The sequence below is a fragment of the Hyaena hyaena genome, unplaced genomic scaffold, assembly GCF_003009895.1.
Source record: "Hyaena hyaena isolate Hyena2069 unplaced genomic scaffold, ASM300989v1 scaffold_180, whole genome shotgun sequence".
Lineage (NCBI taxonomy): Eukaryota > Metazoa > Chordata > Mammalia > Carnivora > Hyaenidae > Hyaena > Hyaena hyaena.
In genome coordinates, this window is record NW_024080811.1 from 2,286,714 (window position 1) to 2,307,952 (window position 21,239).

Here is a 21,239-nt window from a genome sequence, read left to right on the forward strand (position 1 = left end):
CCCGGCACAATCAAGTAGTGTGTTTGTTGAGGATTACATGTACCCTCGGTTATCTATCTGGTTATGTCCAAAATCGGCGTCATTTAAACAGCTTTCTGGAGGAAGACTTTAAGCCTGTTAAAGAGTGAGAATAACCCATGGCATGAATAGAAGCTTCATTTCTCACATCTGTGAGAAAACCCACAGTCCAAGAGTCAAGTTAACTCACACCCACAGAGTGTACTGGACATGCCGCAGACAAGCATTCTCGGGGCCAGACGCAGCCTTATAAGGTGGCCTGACATTTTCTCATGGCCCAGGCCACCCTCCAAAAATATCCAGAGACAGAAGCAGAGTGGGAACTGACCTCCCTGAACGTTTCAAAGATTAACAAGCAGGCTCTCCGCACAACAGGGGCACTAACACCTGCCTTACGACCAGCTCCAAAAGCCCCGCAGGGTCCATGCTGGGGAGGGTTCTGCTGTGGGAAGAGAATAGATGGAGCCTCAAGACACACGTCCAACCCGACTCCTTCGTTCTAAAAAAACTTATTTCCTGTATCCCTCCAGAATATGCTTTAAGATCTGCCTGCTTTCGCTTTATATGGACAACAGAGACCCGTGTCCAATTTTCACTAGTGCGCCTCTGCCCCAACGGTGGTGTCCGGTGGTGTCCTCTGCTGTCCTCGGGGCGAAGCTTCGCTCCGGACTCCTCACGCCAAGGCCCTGATCGCTTGTGAGGTGCTGCCCCCCAGCGGGGCAGCCCAGCTACAACAATACAGAAATGGAGTTTGGCCTTCAACCAAGTGCAGTAAATGGACTTGTATCCACAAAGGTCAGAGGTAGACGTCAAAGTGCTGCCGTGGTGGTAATGCTCTGGAACTAGTGAGCAGAAAACACGATTTCCAAACGACGTACAAAGATCTAAGGAATGGTACTAGGTGCTTATATACACAGCCACTCTCACATATTTTATTTTTGCTTATCAAACAAGACCTTTAGGGTGAACTGCCTTTTGTCGGAGAAAAAGATCGTTTTTGGTAGTGAGATCTGCCCCAGTAAGACTAAGGACTATCTTTCTAAATTTGAAAACAAAAAGACTAAATGGGCTCTCACTTTTAAAAGAAAGCGTTGGTCAAAAATCATACAGCTCTCTCCTGTAACTGGTTCTCAGCTGCAGGCAGGGGAATGTTAATAGGTATGGCTATTTTTGGTAAGAGTTGCTTAGAACAGTTTCTTCACCACTAAACTGTATGACAATGAGCCAGGCTATTTGTAAGGCTGGGATTTTTTTTTTTTTTTTTAAATAATATGAGGAATTGCAAAGCTAGGCTTCATTCTTGTTAAAGGAAACAGAACAACACAGCGATATTTTTGGAACACTGTGTAACAGTAGGTCTCTTAATTATACCGATGGTAATTCCTCAGGCTAGAGCGTGTTATGGTAACACAGTACACATAATTGCCACAAAATATGACAATGACAAATTAGAAAGCCCTGGTTTCCCATTACCACCCTAAGATCGTAAAGGTTGTATTTCCTGGGTAGCCTCTGCTATTAACTCTACCATCTGTTCTTCAGTGTTAGTTGAAATAATTCTTTTCATAAACGAAAAGCCTCTCTGTGAAACAGGGTGGACTGACTGTACACGGCAAGAGAGGTTCTGTAACCACAGCGCTGGTAATGTCTAAGCTGCGACAGCAGTAGGAAGACAATGTTCCCTTTGGAACAGACACCACGCTCGTGGACAACAGCGATGGTTAACTCTGAGGACCTGGCCGACCAGGCAGCTAGTCACGTTACTGCTGGAGGCGCGTAAGAAAAGGTCACTCAGAGATCACCTACTAGAAAATGTCCATCCCACGGGCACATCGGCGCTTTCATCCAGAGGTGAAGAGGTCTGGGGTCTATAATTTGCAGGTCAGAAGTGGCCTATTTGGGGGCATTTTCATGAGGTAGGTACTTGACCACATCTTAATGTTTATCTATTTACTTAGAGAGAGAGAGGAGAGAGAGAGAGAGAGAGAAAGAGAGAGAGAGAGAGAGGGGATGAGCTGGGAAGAGACAGAGAGAGAGAGAGAGAGAGAGAGAGAGAGAGAGAGAGAATCCCAAGAAGGAAGCAGGTTCTATGCTGTCAGTGCAGAGCCCAACGTGGGGCTTGACCTCATGAACTATGAGATCATGACCCGGGCTGAAATCAAGAGTCGGATGCTTCACTGACTAGGCCACCCAGGCGCCCCCACATCTTGTTTTAATATAAGATGAACTTTGCTAGGCAACAGTATTTCCCCTCTTAACTTATATTAGAAAAGTTAGATTAAAAAAATACTGTTTTAAAAAGAAAAGACCCTGAAACAAAACATGAAAACACTGTAAGACAAGGATCTTGTTTACCAATTTTCTTAGACTTTCTGGTCACTTACATGGGGACTCCCTCTTGTTCCTCTGCAAGGGAACTGAGAGGGGTTTGGTCAGCTTGAAGACCACCTGGCAGGAAGAATGACTTTCTGGAAACCTCTTAATATAATATAATGTCTATTTCTCCTTTTAAGTGCAAAACCATTATAAATAGCAAATTTTTATTTTATTTAAAAATTTTTTTTCTAATGTTTATTTGCTTTTGAGAGAGAGAGAGAGAGAGACAGAGCATAATCATGGGAGGGGCAGAGAGAGAGGGAGACACAGAATGTGAAGCAGACTCCAGGCTCCGAGCTGTCAGCACAGAGCTCGACGCAGGGCTCGACCCCACAAACTGTGAGATCATGACCTGAGCTGAAGTTGGAAGCTTAACCGACTGAGCCACCCAGGCGCCCCATAGCAGACTGTAAACCTTTTAAAGAAAGAACTGGAATCCATGGGCCACCTGGGTGGCTCAGTAGTTGAGCGTCTGACTTCAGCTCAAGTCACGATCTCACCGCTCATGGGTTCGAGCCCTGAGTTGGGCTTTGTGCTGACAGCTCAGAGCCTGGAGCCTGCCTCAGATTCTGTTTCCCTCTGTCTCTGGCCCTCCCTCACTCATGTTCTGTCTCTCAAAAATGTATAAATATTAAAAAATAAAGAAATAAAAAAACGAGCTGGAATTCACGACAGAACTGAAACTCTTCCATATTCCTACAATACCATGTTTAGGCCAACTTAATGTGAAAAATCACCAGACTCATTGGTCAGTATTTCAAATCCAGGCACAGCACACACCAGTTTATTTTGAAATGCAACACAGATCAGTATTTTATGAATACAACTTATTACTACGTTAACATTATCAGGTAAAAACAGCTTCCAAATGCATGCATAGAAAATTAGGCATAGTCTTTGAATTCCTTATTTCTAAATATACAAAAAATACATTTAAATTATATAATTTTAGTGAATCAAAGACTTATAAAAGTACAATTTTGGTTTTCACAACATAGAAAAAATACAAAAATGACTATACATATGGTTGTATAATTTTTTACCCAAATTTCAAAGGAGCAGTATGTACTGGTTTTGATGTTTTATAATGTTTCACCTAGAAACTCAGAATTGAAAATAATTTGCAGGTTGTACCACATCAACACCAATCTTTTATTATAAATGAATAACCCAAACAAACAATAGAAATGAGGGCACAATCTTCAGATGCCTCTTTTACTCTATCTTCTAAACCCTTCCCGTGGGAAGTTCGCTCCAGAGGAACGGTTTTTATCTGGGGGGACAGTGCTTTTATTCCATGACTAACTCTCCACGGTGCCTTTGATAACGGTCAGTATGTGTTAAATGAGTGATCCCAACCTGAGCAAACAGAACACAGCAGGATGCAGATTAGTGTCTACAGCACAACTGCATACCTCAAAGAATTCTCTGCTGGAAGGTGGTCCCCGCAGGGGGTATCTGAAGCAGCCAATCAGGTGGCAGCCGGGCAGGCGATGCCTTTGACTGTGTCCTGAAATGAAAACGGTAAGTCTGACAAAATACCCACCACACACCACCTTCCTCATTCACGCATTGTAAGATGTGACAGTTGGTGGGGTTAGATGTTCTCAATTAATAAAAGACCACCACCACTTCAAAGGAGAAATTAACTCATGTTAGAGATGAAGAAACGAGTTACGGAGAGGTGATGGCAGGACACGCCGCATGCACGCCTTACTTATCTGCCAGGGGCCTTTTAAATGTTGATGGACAAAAATACACACTGGGGTGGAGACCCTTTTGGAGGAGGGAGTTGCATGCTGTATTCTTGCTGCCAAAGTTCAATTTGATGCAATACCACCGTTTGCGACAGACCGTTCTTCGTAAATAGTGACAAATTATAACAGAGAGGCCTGAACAAAACCCCAGTCCAGCGATCCTGGAAAACCTACATTTCTTATCCCATCTTCTCGAACGATTCCAGAAAAGGCTGAAAAAAATCTTACCCAAACTAAATAATAAGACTAATATAACTCAAATTGTTTCTATTTTACAGTAGAAATACATTTTGGAAAAAGAAAAGGCATGAAAAACAGTCCTTCCTCTATATTTAGTTTATGAAGTACAAGAACAGATTCTAATCTCAACATGCCCAAGAGTGCTGACTTAAAGAAGCAGCATTTTAATGTTCAATTCAAAAATAATTTTATTACACATCTGCCTGCATTAAATTTTAGGCTGCATACTTTCTCCTCATTTTCATCTTAATTGTCAAGCTTCTATGAAAATAACATTTAAAAAATTAGTTTTCCATTATGACATTCTTCTGATATTAGCAATTATTTTAAATAACTACTCAGTAAGCTAGTAAGCTAGGCTTTTAACATTTTAAAAATCAACCATTAAAAAAGAAAGATGGGGCAGGGGGTAGAAAAAAGAATCCACAAAGAACATTCTGTGTTTAAAATCTAAAGCACATCTGAACTTGGGCTTTACATTTTCATCAACCCTTTCGTGAAATGTCTTAAATGCACAGTTGGGCAATTAAATGGTACGAAGACATGACAGTAATCAGACAATGCCACATGACATTATCTCTTGGCTGTTGCAACACATGGAGATGATACGGCTTTTAGCTCATGGCTGCCCAACTGCAACATTTCGCTGCCTCTGGACTTGCAGCTTGGTGGGGATTACACAAAACCGTCACTGGGAAAAGTATCCAAAGAGAAGAGCTGAATGAAATTTAAAAATGAAATAACAAGGGTGTATAAACCTATCTCTGAATGTTCTTTGGGATTACATTTTCTAAAGTTACACCTTCCATGTGCTTTGTAACAGATTCTCTACTCCTTACGGGACTTGACTGGCTTTGGGTCCACAAATGAGAAGAGCTACTGGTAAATACGTTACTCGTTACTCGGGAGTGTTGTGAATGATACTGTGAAAGGTACTTGTCATTTACTAGCAATTGAGCTTTCCCTTTCTGAGAACTGTCACTGTGTTAAAATATGATTGGGGCTGAGTCCTGGATAAGATAGGTTTTCTACGATGTACACATACTAAGTTCAAGCACGTTTCTTAATGGCAGGCAGTAATGACTCAACTGAAAATAAACAAAAGGGTTCTAGTTGTGTTCAGATTACAGGTACTACCCCAAAGCTTCACAGACATATACATTGTATAATTCATTCACTAGATATGAGGGGATAGGTCCCAGCCATAACCTCAGAACATTCCAGAGAACAAAGTTTGCCGCTTCAAAAATACAGTTTCCAGCATGCAGTCAAGCACTTTGAAAAGGAGACGTTAAACACACTGCAGACCGGAACAGAACTCTCCTGTGAGCTGGGCATTCAGCCGCACGACGGCGTTGCTCAGACTGTAACTCGCAAGTATTTAGTGTTACAGACCTGTATTTATCAGATACATGAAGGAAACAGGAGGATATAAAATGCCAAATCCCTTTCCAGAGCCACCATAAATATTGGGAACTTCTGGGTGAAAAGCATGCTGAAATGGACCGGCCAGGAAGTTTTGTGTGACACTTTTTGTTCTGTTTGTGTGTTTTGTTTTAGAGAAAATCCCAGGCCTGTTTGACACTGGATTTTGGTTCTTGTGTTGTTTTATTTTTTTAGTATTTTAAAAATAGTTCTTACTTATTTTCTATGAAACGTACTGGGAACTCAAAAAGTCTGCAGCATTTTTTTTGTCATTGAAAAGTTTGTTTTTTAAGGGGTGTGCAGAAAGCAGGAACTATTCAAACTTCTTGTGTTCTTCAGTATGAGAAAGGATCTTTCTTCTCTGGTGTATCATGTGGAAGTATAACTGGGGAAAAACTGAAAGAGAAGAAAGTGTTAGTTAAAGAGATCGCTTAAAATTGCTTAAATCTAAATCACTTAAAATCTAAAGCATATGGACTTGAGGTCCTCTCTGGTCCCTTCCTCAAGGAAGGGAACAAGGCATGTCCGGGGAAGGGGAAGAAAAATGCAGAGGGACCTACCTTTTCCTGCTGTAGCTGAAGGTGCGGGTGGTGCGGACCAGAGTGACACACGGCACCGGCCCTACCATTACTCCTCAAGATGCCACAGAGCTGCCAAATAACATTCTTCCCTCTCTAGCATTATCTTCACGCTTATTCTCCGAATTTACATCTAGCGACAGATTTATTATCCCTGCTTACAGAGGAATTCAAGCCCTAGAGAGGGTAGGTGACTTGCTGGTTTCCCAGCAAATTCCTGACGATCGGGACCAGGCTCTGAGCTCCTGATACTCAGCCTAGCCCCTTCTGTCACTGCTGTCACCTGAGGGGATCTCCCAAAAGTACCTCCTGAGAAAGGTGGTTCTTTGGATGGGAAGACTGAGGAGGGGGACGAGGGCTATGACATTCCATTCGAACACGACCACGCCAGGTTTGGATGTAGAAAGTCCTTATGAAAACTAAGCTAGCATCTTGGGCACTGGAGATTCTGTTCTTGGTCACTTCCTAGATTACTTGAAAAAGTACTGGCTCTCAAACAAATGGGGTGGTACCTCCTCCCTTAGGAGCATTCCGAAATTGCGGGGAGCAGAGTGTATCTGGAGGAGGAAGGTTACTGGCATTTAACACACGAAGCAGGAGTGCCCAAACCTGTAATGTGTGATAGTCCCCACAACTAAGAACTGTCCCACCCCAAACACCTATCGGATTCCTGCTAGGAAACGCCAGCTAAGCTACCTGGTGTTCACAAGGTTCCTGGGAACTGGGGGTTCAACAGCTGTGTAACAACTCCAGGGGGATGGTCTTAAATGTACAATATGCTTCCTTCTCTTCCTTTCCCTGCTCGGCAGTCCCATTCTCTCCTCTGTAGACAGTAACCTGTATTTCTGGGGAGGTAATTTCCCCAGACAGTTTCTTCCTTTTTAAATGAGTTCCAAGCTGGCCAAATTTCAAACGATCCTCCCAAAGCACTCTAAGCCATCAGGGGGTGTGTGCACACGGACCTGGGAAACCGCAGAGGAGGCGCCGGTGCCGAACGGGGCTGCCATCCACTCCACTCCCTTATTTGTAAGGCAGGAAGTTATTCGGAGAAAAGACCCAGCTTGTGCATAGAATTCAACAGGGAGAGAACTATTCTGGTATGAAAGCCAGAAAATATGACAAGCTCTATAATCTAAAAACTGGAAGTAAAGATATAATTAAACCATAAGGAATGCTAATTGCAATCATTTAAAAATGTGGGGCCAGTCATTTTTCTATAGATAAACTTTAGTAAAGGGAAACTTGGTAGCAAAGTACACTAAGGACTTTTCCACCGGCTGCAGGGCTGGCTAAAGCTTCCGTGCTAGTTCAGAGGGCCCGAGGGAGGATGAGCTGGAAGCCAGTCACTGGGCCCTTGGTGGAAGTTAGGAAGACAGGTGAGGGCCAGAGGTCAGAAACGGGAGGACGGATATGGCCCTTTCATCTTTACAACTTCCAGGTTTCTCTGTGCCCGAACAAAGGAATGTGTGTGGAGGCAGCCAGGAGAATGGGGGCCCTCAGGCTGGCGGTTCTCTACAGTTGTAGTAATGATTTCCTGATGGCCAGAACTTGGGTGACACTGTCTCTATCTGCATCACCCACATGTTTAGGCTGAACCCAACTATAAATGGCTGATATAATTCCAGATATATGGCTACGAGTTTTAAGCATGGACTCCAATGAAGGAAAACCCCAAGACATTCTCCACCTGACAAAAGGCTCTCTTGAACTCGACCTTCTTCTGCAGGTCAGCACACACAGAATGGAGAGGGTTGCTGTGCACTGGAGGGTTGTGGTGGGGATATGGGCTCCTCTAGGGAGAGGAAACTTGGGAGGCTGAGAGCAAATGGAAGTGCACGGCCTGGGGCAGGTGTTTTCTTGGTCTGTCTAAAGATCAGAGGTGTGGCCATGCTTACTGGCAACCTGGACAGTGCCCAGCTTCTCAGTGTCCTTGCCTGACCTTAGTGTTTCTCATTTCTCAGCCTTTAAAAAATTTTAAATCCCTATCCCTATAGCCAACTTTTACCAATGTAGAGGGGGTTAGGAAATGTAGACAGGACTTAAATGTCTACTGAGTCCCGCAGATAGTGTACAAGGTGCAGCTGCAGCAGAGTGGGAGACGAGCACCTTGCAAGGGAGAGAGGGTGCCACTGAAACACCCCAATACGAGAAAACTCCTGGGGTCACAATTTGGGCTACATGTGCAACAATGCAACAAGAGGTCAAGACCATAAAGAAAGGGTGTTTTTTTATATCATACACACATATTACCAACTTCCCACTAAAGAAGATAAAAAGAAACTTAAGTTGTAGAAAGAAAACCAAATTTGGTAAAGACTGGATGTCAACAGCAACCTCTCTTAACTCTGCATTTTCTTCTTATAAATACAAAGTTTTGGAAAGTTGGAAATGTGCTGTTGGCTGGAATGAACTGTACAAACTGGTCTCAACAACCTAAACAACTAAAAACAACCAGGGCAACTGACTGAGGCCAAAAGCATAATGAGTGCCAGCAAACACAAATGATTTATAGCAGAAGATAGGGTCTGGGCTGTCATCTTGAGCCTAGACAGGGGGTCAGGGATTTGGAGAAAATCTGTTAATCTTTATTTGAAATCAACCCTTTTTCTTGGTCTACAGGAGCTAAGCCACCTTAAGAAAGAAATAATATAGACTTTAACCAAGCCAAGTTCTTACCAAAACGAGGCTGATAATGGAAGCAGGGGAAGGAACCCAGGTAAAGAAAGCCAACTTCTGTGGAGAACCCCACCCTACTCTTTGTGTTCTCTCCTTTCTCTCAATCTTAAGGCCCAGAAGGATAATCCCAGAGATAAATAAAGGGGCGCCTGGGTGGCTCTGTTGGTGGTTAAGCGTCTGACTTTGGCTTAGGTCATGATCTTGCTGTTCGTGGGTTTGAGCCCTGCGTCGGGCTCTGTGCTGACACCTCAGAGCCTGGAGCCTGCTTCAGATTCTGTCTCCCTCTCTCTCTGCCCCTGTCCTGCTCATGCTCTCTCTCAAAAATAAATAAACATTAAAAAATATAAATAAAATAAAAAAAAGAGACTGGAAAATGAAACTCTAAGGGAACAAAATTAGAAAGATGAACAACCATAAGCTAATTTAGACTCTTCCCTATTTATCTTTGGTTTGAAAATCAACTACGTTTTCAATTAGAAGAGAAAGGGCCTTTGGCCACCATGGTTCCAGTACCAAAGAGGAGGACTTGATAATTAATAAAGAATGGAAAATGAACCATGAAGCAGAATTGCAGTCCAAGAATTTCTCCAAGATAAGTGTTCACATGAAATCTGGATGTAGTTTTTTTTTTCCCCCCCTCACAAAGCATGAAATGCAATTTTCCACAGAGGGACACAAACATGTCTCTATGACTGTTAGGATGATTCATTCAGTTCACGCTGTGGGCTGAAGAGAAATCCAACCTTCCTGTCTGAATTTAACCTGAGGTTTAGGGGAGAATATAGCATCTTATAGACTAAAATAAAATTCACAGTCACAATGGCTATAAAAATAGCTAAATGAGAAGACACATTAACTTACATGTCCTCGCATAGAACAAAATCTTTTTGGATATGCGAAAATCAATCACTAAACAACTCTTCCTCAGCAAATGGGATTCACTTCACAGAAGCCTCAAACATGGCCATTTCTCCTTGTTACCGAGTATGCTGATAGGCACATCTGATTACCGGAATTTAAATCTTTAGCAATATTATTAAAATAATAGGAAATCATCCTGAAGAGAACATTATGTCCTGTTCAGATGATTTTAGTGCTTATTTCCAAAGAAGAAAATAAGAATTACAGAAAAAAATAATCTATTTTTATTTTGCTATTTGTTTCTAGTTAACTACCGATTCCTTAAAAATAAAGTTAACTATACCTATTTTGATATAATAAAAATGCAAAAATCTTTTTACAATGTTTTCAAATACCATAACAAGCAGTTCTCAAGAGACAAAAAAGCTCAAGGTAAGTCTTTAATGGCCTTTTTGTTTTCTACTCAGCACATTCCCCCTATAGGTAGTTAACCTTTCTTGGTATTCACTGTTTCAAACCTACACACTGAGAAGGGCTGCATTTTGGCAGCTATATTGAGAACGGTTCATCTTTATTCAATTAGCACCCGAGACAATTCCCTCTGACAGTGAGCATTCAATAAAAACCAAAGCGTTCCCGATAAATTAGATTTACATTTACTTGGATATGGTATAAAAACATCCAAAGGCATTTAACTCTAGTTATTGTAGAGTCAGTTTTAAAAACAAAGCTATGCATAACTGTTTACTTACTTGGAATGTAGGAGATCATTATCAGAATTAGGAATGCGTAATAGTCAAAAGAGAAGTTGTATTTGTTAGGTAAGCTGATGGAGTATAGGCCTGCCTGTCTGACAAAGGGCAGAGCGGCATATATCGTGAGCAATTCTCCTGACACTCCCATTGGGTACAGCACAATGAAAAGTGTGTACCTAAAACAAAACAGAATATTCATGACGGAGGCTCGAAGCCAGCATTAGTAGAAAGATACATTCCTACCCTTCCTATCAGTACTGGTCTTCAGGAAGCTATTGTTTCTATGTTTTCCTGTGTGCCCACTGTTTAGATTCACATTTTACAAGCCAGTCTTTGGAAAGGGCCTATCTATAGCAGGTATGTCTCTGAATGTTCTAAAATATAAATACAATAAATGTGTTTAGTCAGCTTATAATTTGTTCAGTTTGGCCCAATTAACAACATTCAACACAACTCCCTAAAAAAACAAAGATGATGCCAATCATTGATGAAGCAGGGGCACTGAGTCATGGCTTATACTAGGATCCGGCCCTGTGGGGTGGGAGTGGAGCTGGGGGCTTTGCAGGGAGTTGGCGGGAGAGAGGTTGGGGCATGTAGCTAGAATCCCTACAATGTATACCAAGTCTGGTCTGTGCACTGAAAAACACAGTATGTCCAGTGTGCTTTCAGTGCTACTATTAGTCAAATGTCTGTACATAGTATTGAGAAAAATGAAATATATGCTAATTTTAAAAACCTTAAAAATTCATTAACAGCTTTTGGTCACTATAATTTTTCAAAGACAAGACAAGACAAAACAAAACAACCCAACCCTACAGTTACTATTGCATAGGAGAATCCACACAATTTTTTTTTTTCACTTTAAAAAGGAAGTTCTCCAAGTTTTAAACAAATTTAGAACTATGGAACTAACTGGAAATCATTCGGAGGTGTTAGCATTGCTCAGGAAACCATCAGCTCAAATTTTAAAGAGGGTCTGGCCATTTGTGGCTGACAGTGAACACGCTGGCCTCCAAACCTCCAGGTGCTGAAGCTGTACTGAGGAATCTGTGACAAAGAACGGAAGCTGCGTTCACCGTGTTCCCCGCTGCCAGCGTCAGCCATGCTAACGAGGACGGTGGAAAAGGAAGACTCTTCCATAGGCCATGGACAGCCATGGACAAGAAAATCATTCTCCACTGGTAAGATCAGGGCTTGGCCAGCCAACTCTCCCTGTAACAGAGCAGGCAGCTGCCACGATGCCTGCCCAGGTTGGTTAGTTAGGAATTGCTATCTTTTCCAATCCTTCCCTTTCCCTAATAAAATTGTGTATCGTGTACAATTCAACATTGTTTGAAATGTTGCAAACAATTGGTTTATGCCTCTAATTTAATCCACCAAACTCATAAATTGTCTAGAAAGCACCATTTTCCTTCTATGAAATGACACACTTGGGTCCCAAGGACAGATTTGATCCTTTTGCTTTGTCACTCTCCCCACAGTCTTCTCCAACTCAGAACATGATCACAACTATCTCATGAATTAGTTCAGATAAACCGATCAACTGTCAGCCCTTTACCCAATTCATAACAAATATTACTGGCAAAAATTATCAAAGCAAAATAAATTTGCTAACAAGCAAAAACCACGTGTATCGCCTGTTATGAATTAAAAATTGAGTCATAGCCTCTTGGCAAATGACTAGGAGAGAACTGGACTTGGTCCAAAAAACAGAATGACAGGAGCTCATCACTAAAATTTGGTATGAACAAAAAAGAGATGTTATGTCAAATCTCTACTGAACAATTTAAATGAAAATTGATCCAATAAAAATAAGCATATGCAGCTTAAAACAGTATTTCTATTAATCAAACGTAAGTAACATCCCTTATCCTGATGAAATCCAAAGACCAGTCTCATATCACCAATCCTAACACCTGTCTCATACAATTAAAAAAAACCCTGGAATACAGTTGACAACATACATATCTTTATTTTTAGGAGCTTGGAGATAATATTTAGCAAAACAGCACAAATACAGCAATGGCACTTCAAAAGTTAAACTTTATCCCATGTACTTTACCTGGCCCATTTGATGAGGTAAGGCAGATGGTTTAATAGACTGAAAGTATAAAAGGAGTAACGGATAATTTCTGTGATTGTCCAGGCAATAACAAACAGGAGGACACTGTCTTCACTCTGTACCTGAAGGAAAAGGAAAACAAAAGCAAAAGCAAACACATAAAACATTTTAACAAAGACGCATTCCCAGTGTGCAGTGCCAGCGCCAGTTCAGGACTCAGCACACGAGCACAGCCCTGGTCTGTATCCTCGGTGGCCACAGCATCGCGCAGGAAGAGCCTGCCATGTACAGGAACACGTGCCTATCACAACAGTTGTGTAGAGCCAAGTGATGGATGAAGGGCGAGCGAGAAGAACTCAGCTTATTGATGAGTAAGAGGGGCAGAAATGGGAATTCGATGAGTTATAGCCCACAGGAAACAACAAACCCAGATGAGTGAGTTTTGTCTGCTGGCCTGCTGCGGAGACCGTGAACTGATGTTAGTGGGAGCCAAGACTAGTTAGCTAAGAAGGTAGGAGGGCAAACTGGTGGCAAGCTTGGGGGTCTGTCCATAACAAGAATTTTGATTTGATCTGCATGACAACTAAGAATGTGAGGAAATTTCAAAGAGGGGGAATATAGTGCTTGAAATACAACTGGAGATGAGGCTAATTCACTGGGTAGGATGAATTCAAGTGAACTAAGAAGAGCCGGAAACTGCCGGGAAAAGCAAAGCCCATTTATTCTATCCCACTGGTGATTTCTTCCCCTGAAGAAGCCTGGTTTAACTTAAAAGTTACAGAAACTTCCATGCTGACCACAGGAGGTGGCTAAAGCCAGAGGAGCTCTGGAATTTCCAGCCTCTCTGGATCATTTTCACGCTGTAAATAACGATAAACTTGAACACAGCCGCCCTAGGTGGTTTTTAGGGGCCGTTCTCACTAGATGCCTTGGATGGCAATGTACTTCCGCCACACTGGTATTTGCTTTCAGTGCCTCTGCCATCCCCCCAGCCACATGTGTAACGATCCTGGGTCCAGGCTTGAGGATCCATAACAAGGAACCACCTTGTATCCAATTCACTCATGGTTTCTTGTATCCAACACAGGCAGAGAGCTGGATGTGATTAAGACATTCCACTGAGTGAACAGGACAGATGTGCACAAGATGGATGTTCTCTGCCTTATTCCTAACACCTAACACAACAAAGATACAGCCTTCTAACCTTAACTTTTCTTCCTAGCATTTGCAACGTGAATACTTTTTAAGCACTTATATTCTTCCTCAGAGACGGTACGTGGAGCGATCCACCTACACAATAAAATAACTAGTCATTTACATACCTATTAACTAAATTGCTCTGACAAAGAATTTCATAAATGCCTAGTTACTAATCCCTAAAAATAATAAGAATTTTACATTGTCAAGAGCAAGAGTACTTTTTGTTTTCCTGGTGCTCTTGTATTAGCCCAAGTAAAACCTAAACACCTATGAAGCTTTTCTGTTTCATTTTTCAGTCTGTCCCCAAATCCTCGCTTAAAAGCCATCTATACTAAAACATAATTTCAGAGCATTTTGCTTTGTGATGTATTTTGTAATCCTCCTCATCTGAAGGAGATCTGTTTTACAGTTATGGGATGAAGGCTTGCTTAAAGATCTCTGGGTTGCAATAGAAAGCCCTTCTAATATTCTGCATTCTAATCATCTTGAAAGCAGGGAATGTGTTTTATTCATCTCCTGATTCCTAAAAGCACTTTGTGCTTTTCGCAAAGTGGAGCAAACAAATTCAATTCTAATCAGGTCATTCCAAGATCAAGGTCCTGTTTTGGATACCTGATATCAGTTTGCATATAGTCTTAAGTGGCCTTCCGAAAGACAAGTAACAAACAATCCCCCTCAAACCTTGCACTTTGATCCAGCCTCAGGGTTATTGGACTCATTCCCTCCAGCCCCAAGTTAGACTTGAACCAAAAGAACTGTAACAAGCTCACACTCAGGCTGGATGTGAAAGCAGGTGCTCCCAGAACCCAGTTGTGAAGACCATGTTATAATTTCAGAAAGACAGAAGGAGGGAAATGACCATTTTACACAAATGATATCTTCGGGTCAATAGGGAATACAACACTGTTATTAAGAAGGTACTTGGGTAAAGCCAGTGATCCAAGCTTATCTGATTTGTAGACAATTATCCAATGATGCAAAACAGGGGCAGAATGTAATGAGTCGAAGCTAGTAAGATCAACCAGACTCAAATGGATATTTGTACACCTGTGTTCACAACAGCATTGCTCACAATAGCTTAAATGGAAACCCAAATGACCATCAACAGTTGAATGGTATACACATATAATGGAATATTAGTCAGCCTTAAAAAGGGAATTCTGACACATGCTACAACATGGATGAACCTTGAACACAACTTGGTAAGTGAAATAAGCCAGTCACAAAAGGACAAGTACTATGTGATCCCACTCATCTGGTACCCAGAGTAGTCAAATTCAGACAGAGTAGGAACAGAAGGCTGCCAGGGGCGAGGGGTGGGAGGAAATAGGAAATACATGCTTAATGATACAGAGTTTTGGTTTGGGAAGATAAACAATGTTGTGGAGATGGATGGTGATGGTGATGGTACAACCACAGGAAAGTACTTACTGCACCTGAGCCATACCTAAAAATGGTTAACGTGGTCAATTTTGTTATATATGTTTGACCACAATACAAAACCCAGTAAGAAAATCTAACAAGGCTAACTATAAAGTTATACATGATTCAGCAGCAACAAAATGACTCCACTACCGAAAGAAGACTCAGCTTATGAACCCAGGAGATGAGGAGTTTTTAGTGAACTACAAGCTTCATACGTGCCCACAGGGTGCAAGAAGTTGTTCAAACGACTACCAGGCCAAGCAACCAACCAGTATTTGGCCACATTAATAGTATCATCCCAATGATTCCATTCCAAATAGATTAGATCCCACCCAGAGGTCCACACAGGTTATCAGAACTCCTGGACTAGCAAAGCTTATTTTGGAAAAGGAGGTTAACTTGTTACATACAGAGTATGTAAATGTTGTATGCAACTGGCATATGGACACAAGACTAATGGCAAACTCAACAGGGAGTAAAAATGCCTGGTTCAAAATAAAAACTATGTAACAAACCAGCTGATTACTGAAATAGGCCACCTCATGAAGCTATGTGCTCCCTGACTCTGGACACAGCCAAAATGAGACTGCTCAGGAGAAAGTCCCATGAAGGCTGAAGGCTGACTTAGTAGCCGATGAGGGCTTCCAGCTGCTGTTCTTTGGAGAAGGGTGTGGGGTGTGCATATAACCTGTACAAGGGAAAGGCACAAAACTCTGCCTAACACTAACTTCCTTGCATAAATAGAAATGCTTTTTTTAATTGGAAAAAAAGGGTAGAGTCTTAATACTACTAAAAATAATTTTCCTTTTCAAAGAAGGTGAGAGAGGAGAGACTAATTTAAAGACCTCCCTTCATTACTGACTGCGGAGGGCATACCATGGGAACAGATCCCTGGCTCTTTACTCCCCAACACAAAAGTCTTCAGGCCTCCGGTTCTCCTCTCAGGTAGCCTTCTCTGCCCCTGACACAGGTCTGTAAACAAGGCATGTGTGGAGTCAGTGCCCCTTAACTCAAATGATACCACCTATTTTCTTTCTGTTTTTGTTTTTGAAAGCAGGAGCTGGGAACACTTTTCTAACACATGGGGAGCCTTTCTATCAAGGGCCAGGGACTCAGAGAAAAAATTCACTTAAGTTAAAAAAGAAAAAAAGAAGCCAGTTTAGCTGTGGAGGGGTTTTTGGAAGGGCTAAGGCCTCCAATTATAAAAAGTTCAACTCAGCTATTTTTTGAATTAGGAACTAGAAACACATAATTTTATTAATTATCAAGAATAAGAGGTTTAATATGCCTGCACAAAGATGTGCTGGCAAATGGTCACACAGCATTACCCAGAAGAGCTGAAAAGTAAAAACAACCCAAATGTCCAGCAACTGGCAAATGGATAAACAAAATGTGATATAATCCATACAATGGACTATTTGGCCACACAAAGGAAATACGGATACAAGCTCCAACATAGATGAACCTCAAAAACATGATGCTGAGTGAAGGACGCCAAATGCAAACAATTTCATTTATATGAAATGTCCAGAAAAGGAAAATCTAGAGATAGAATGTAGATTACTGGGGTGCCTGGGTTGCTCAGTTGGTTAAGCATCTGACTTCAGCTCAGGTCATGATCTCCCAGTTCATGAGTTTGAGCCCCGTGTTGGGTTCTGTGGTGACAGCCCAGAGCGTGGACCCTGCTTCGGATTATGTGTCTCCCTCGTTCTCTGCTCTTACCCCGCTGGTGCTCTCTCTCTCTCAAAAATAGAACATTAAAAAAAAAAAAAAGTAGATTACTCGTTGCCATGGGCTGGGAGTGGGTTAGGAATGAACTTTAAAGGGCATGAGGGATCACAGCGAGGTGATGGAGATGCTCTAAAACCGGATTATGATGACGGTTATACAACTTGGTAAATTTATTAAAAAGCACTGGATTGTACACCTAAAATGGGTGAATTTGATGGTATGTAAATTATACCTCCATAAGGTAGTCTTTTAAAGAAGAATATGACATTTATCTTTAAAATTTTTTTATGTTTTATTTATTTCTGAGAGAGAGAAAGAGAGAGCATGAGCAGGGGAGGGTCAGAGAGAGAGAGGGAGACACAGAATCGGAAGCAGGCTCCAGGCTCTGAACTAGCTGTCAGCACAGAGCCCAACGTGGGGCTCGAACCCAAGTACTGTGAGATCATGACCTGAGCTGAAGTTGGACGCTTAAGCGACGGAGCCACCCAGGCGCCCCTACCTTTAAAATTTTTTAAAAGTAATCTCTACACCCAGCATGGGGCTGAAAGTCATGACCTTGGAAAGCAAGAGTTGCACACCCTACCAACTGAGCCACCAGGCACCCTGATGTTTAAATTATATTATTTCCTTTTAAGAGAAAAGGGGATATGTGGGGCAGAGGGGGAGAAGGGAGATAAAGGAGGTTTATCAAGGTTTACAAAGGAAAAGCAGGGGACAAAGGGCCAGTTGCCATATATGTCCAGAAGCCATATTTCAAAGCTGCATATTCGCAATCGTGGCACAAATGGGAGCGTGGGCGTGGGGTGGCTCTGCCAGTCAGGAAGCCTTCCTCTGCCCAGTGCAGTCAGTGAGCTGCATACAGGACCCTCTACGCTGCAGACGGCAGGTTTCCGTCCCCTGCTCTACGGCGAGGGTGGAGGCGCTTGAGTGTGGGTGGCTTGTGTAATTTAGCCAAGGGAGTTTACATAGAAATTCAAGCTGGAGAAACAAATGGGTGCAAGAGAAAAACCTTTACACACAAATAGCATCATATGTTTGACTTTAAAAGGCTCAGGGAGTATCAGTACATGAAAAGCTGTCATTTTTATTACATTCAAAGAAAAACAGATGGTGCCACATAAGAAAATCACCACTGTAGAAACCCTATTCTTCTTAGTGTTTTGGAACCTGCTGATTTTAAAGAAATCCCCTGATCGTGCTTTATAGTAAGTGTTCCTTCTTCTTCTTAATACCCCACCCCCTTCATTTGTTAAGAGAAGAGATTTTGGTGAAGTCTAGGAGGCAAGGACTTGAGTCTCTTCTTGGCAGAACTCTGAAGAGTACGTTCGTCTTAGTCTGCTCAGGCTGCCGTAATAAAATACCACAGACTGGCGGCTTAAACAACAGAAATGTGTTTTCTCACAGTTCTAGAGGCTGAGATCAAGGTGCCAGCATATTTGGTTTCAGGTAAGGGGTCTCTTCCTGGTTTGCAGCCGGCACCTTATCATCGTGTTTTCATGTGGCAGGGAGGGGAGGGTGGCTCTCTGGGGTGTCTTATAAGGGCACCAACCTCCTCACGAGGGCCCCACCCTCACGATCTCATCTAAACCTAAGTACTTCCTATAGGTCCCATCTCCAAATACCACAACACTGGGTAAGGTTAGGGCTTCAACATGCAGATCTGGGGAGAACACAATTCAGTCCACAGCAATGTTCCTGTCCAGGTGTTGGCAAGCTTTTTTTGTAAAAGGCTAGCAAATATTTTAGGCCTTGCCTCCACATGTAGCCATTGTCATGTATTCATCTTTGTAGCTTCTTACACCCTTTAAAAATGCAAAAACCAATATAAATTGCAGGCTAGATATGGCCCACAGGTCAACCCCCGTTCTAGGTTCATTTGACCCCTGCCTGCAGATTTTCCCTTCCTAGGACCTGTGTACAGATAACATTCTTCAGTCTTCCCTTTGACAGACTGTGTGTATGCATGTATGTTGGGGGAGGGGATCAACAGATCTATAACATGGACACTATGAAAAGAGCAAGTACACACAAGCATGTTTTTCATGTTATGTTATCTTAAAATCTCAGTAATCTTTTGTCTGTGGTAAAATATGCATAACATAAAATTTATAAATTTAATCATTTTAAAGTATATAATTCAGTGGCATTAATTCACAATATTCACCATGTTGTGCCACCATCATCACTATCCATCTCAAAAACTTTTCAACATCCTAAAAACATTCTGTACTCAGTAAGTAATAACTCCATATCCCCCTCTAGTCCCTGGTAAACACTATTCTACTTTCTGTCTGTAAGATTTTGCTTATTCTAGGTTAACCTCGGTTATGGGGCCTCATACAATATGTGTCCTTCTGTGTCTGGCTTATTTAATTTAAATGCCTGCAAGGTTCATCTATGTTATAACATGCACCAGAATTTCTTTCCTTTTAAAGGTTGAATAATATTCCATTGTTTGTGTACACTATAGTTTGCTTATTGATACAACTGTAGATGGACATTTGGGTTGCTTCCACTTATGGTGAATAATATTGCTATAAAAAATGGGTATACAAGTATCTGAGTACCTCGTTTTTAATTCTTTTGGGCACATATCTAGGAGGGAACTGTTGGATCATATGGTGATTCTATATTTAACTTTTTGAGGAACTGCTAAACTTTCTACAGTGGCTGCACCATTGTACACTCCCACCTCCAGTGCACAAGAGCTCCAATTCTTCACATCTTTATCAACACTTGTAATTTTCTTTCCTTTTTTTTATCCTTTTTTAAAAATATTTTTATTTCAAAAAAATATTTTTAAATATTTTATTTCTGAGAGAGAGAGAGAGAGAGACAGCATGAACAGAGGAGGGTCAGAGAGAGGGAGATACAGAATCTGAAACAGGCTCCAGGCTCTGAGCTAGCTGTCAGCACAGAGCCCGATGTGGGGCTCGAACCCACAAACCGTGAGATCATGACCTGAGCCGAAGTCGGGCACTTAACCGGCTGAGCCACTCAGGCGCCCCTTTTTTTCCTTTTTTGATAGTGGCCATCCTAGTGAGTATGAAGTAGCATCTCATTGTGGCTTTGAAACACAGTCTTTAATGATTATTCATGAGCATTTTTTCATGTATTTATTGGGTCATTTGTATATCTTCACTTGAGTAATGTCTAGTCAAGTCCTTTGACCATTTTTAATTGCTTTAATGATTCCTACTTAAGTCGGATGCTTAACCAACTGAGCCACCCAGGTGCCCCAATAATTCCTTTTTAATAATTATGGAGAGTGAAAATAATTATACTCAATAGTTACTGAACTCTTTTTTTTTAATTTATCTTTTAGAGAGAGAGAGACAGAGACAGAGACAGCATGAGCAAGGGAGGGTCAGAGAGAGAGGGAGACACAGAATCATAAGACAGGCTCCAGGCTCTGAGCTAGCTGTCAGCACAGAGCCCGGCACAGGACTTGAATCCACGAACTGTGAGATCATGGCCTGAGCTGAAGTCAGATGGTTAATGGACTGAGCCAGCCAGGCACTCATGAACTCTTACTATATATAAGGAATGTTTATATATATATATATATATATATATATTACCTCATTAAATCTCCATTTTACAGATGAGGCAAGTGAGCCTTATAGATATTGAACCCAGGTGTGTGCCCCTAAACTGAATAGTTCTCTCTCTCTGCACCCCCTCCCACCCACACACACATACACACACACCCCTATTGTTATGGGGAGAACACCTCTCTTAAGAAATCAAGAAAACTTCAAAGGAACCCATATCCAAGAGCTTAAAGAACAGATAAGGAATATCAAGAAAGCTAAAAATGTGGCCCATCTCTCAAGAGGAGATAATGGGGGAACTGAGCAGAATAGGCTCACTGAAAAGGACGGGATAAAGTATGAGAAATTCTAGGTCACTGCTGTCCAGAGACATCTTGAATATATCCATGAAATGAATTTGTCACGAATCAATGGACTTGAGATAGAAACCACCATAAGAAGTTGAAACAAACCCTAATGGATTCCCTACAGTTAGTGTGAAACTGAGTCTTGCTTTGCTAATTATCTTCACTGCTTTTTTGTTTTAGCCTTGTTTTATTACTTCCTGAGCTTAACTTATTGCCAAGACCCTAAAAATCTAT

General features: G+C 41.7%; 1 protein-coding gene across 1 annotated transcript in view; it reads right to left on the reverse strand.

The window, feature by feature from the left end:
• Nucleotides 1–3,143: 3,143 nt before the first annotated feature.
• The window catches only part of HACD2 (3-hydroxyacyl-CoA dehydratase 2), a 106,883-nt gene continuing 88,787 nt past the window's right edge, over nt 3,144–21,239 (reverse strand). Inside the window, exons 5-7 of the mRNA XM_039240626.1 lie at nt 12,749–12,870; nt 10,684–10,862; nt 3,144–6,212 (exon numbers count right to left, since the gene is read on the reverse strand). Coding sequence (XP_039096557.1) covers nt 6,130–6,212; nt 10,684–10,862; nt 12,749–12,870 — 384 coding nt within the window. The 3' untranslated portion in view covers nt 3,144–6,129. The remainder of the gene's footprint in view (nt 6,213–10,683; nt 10,863–12,748; nt 12,871–21,239) is intronic.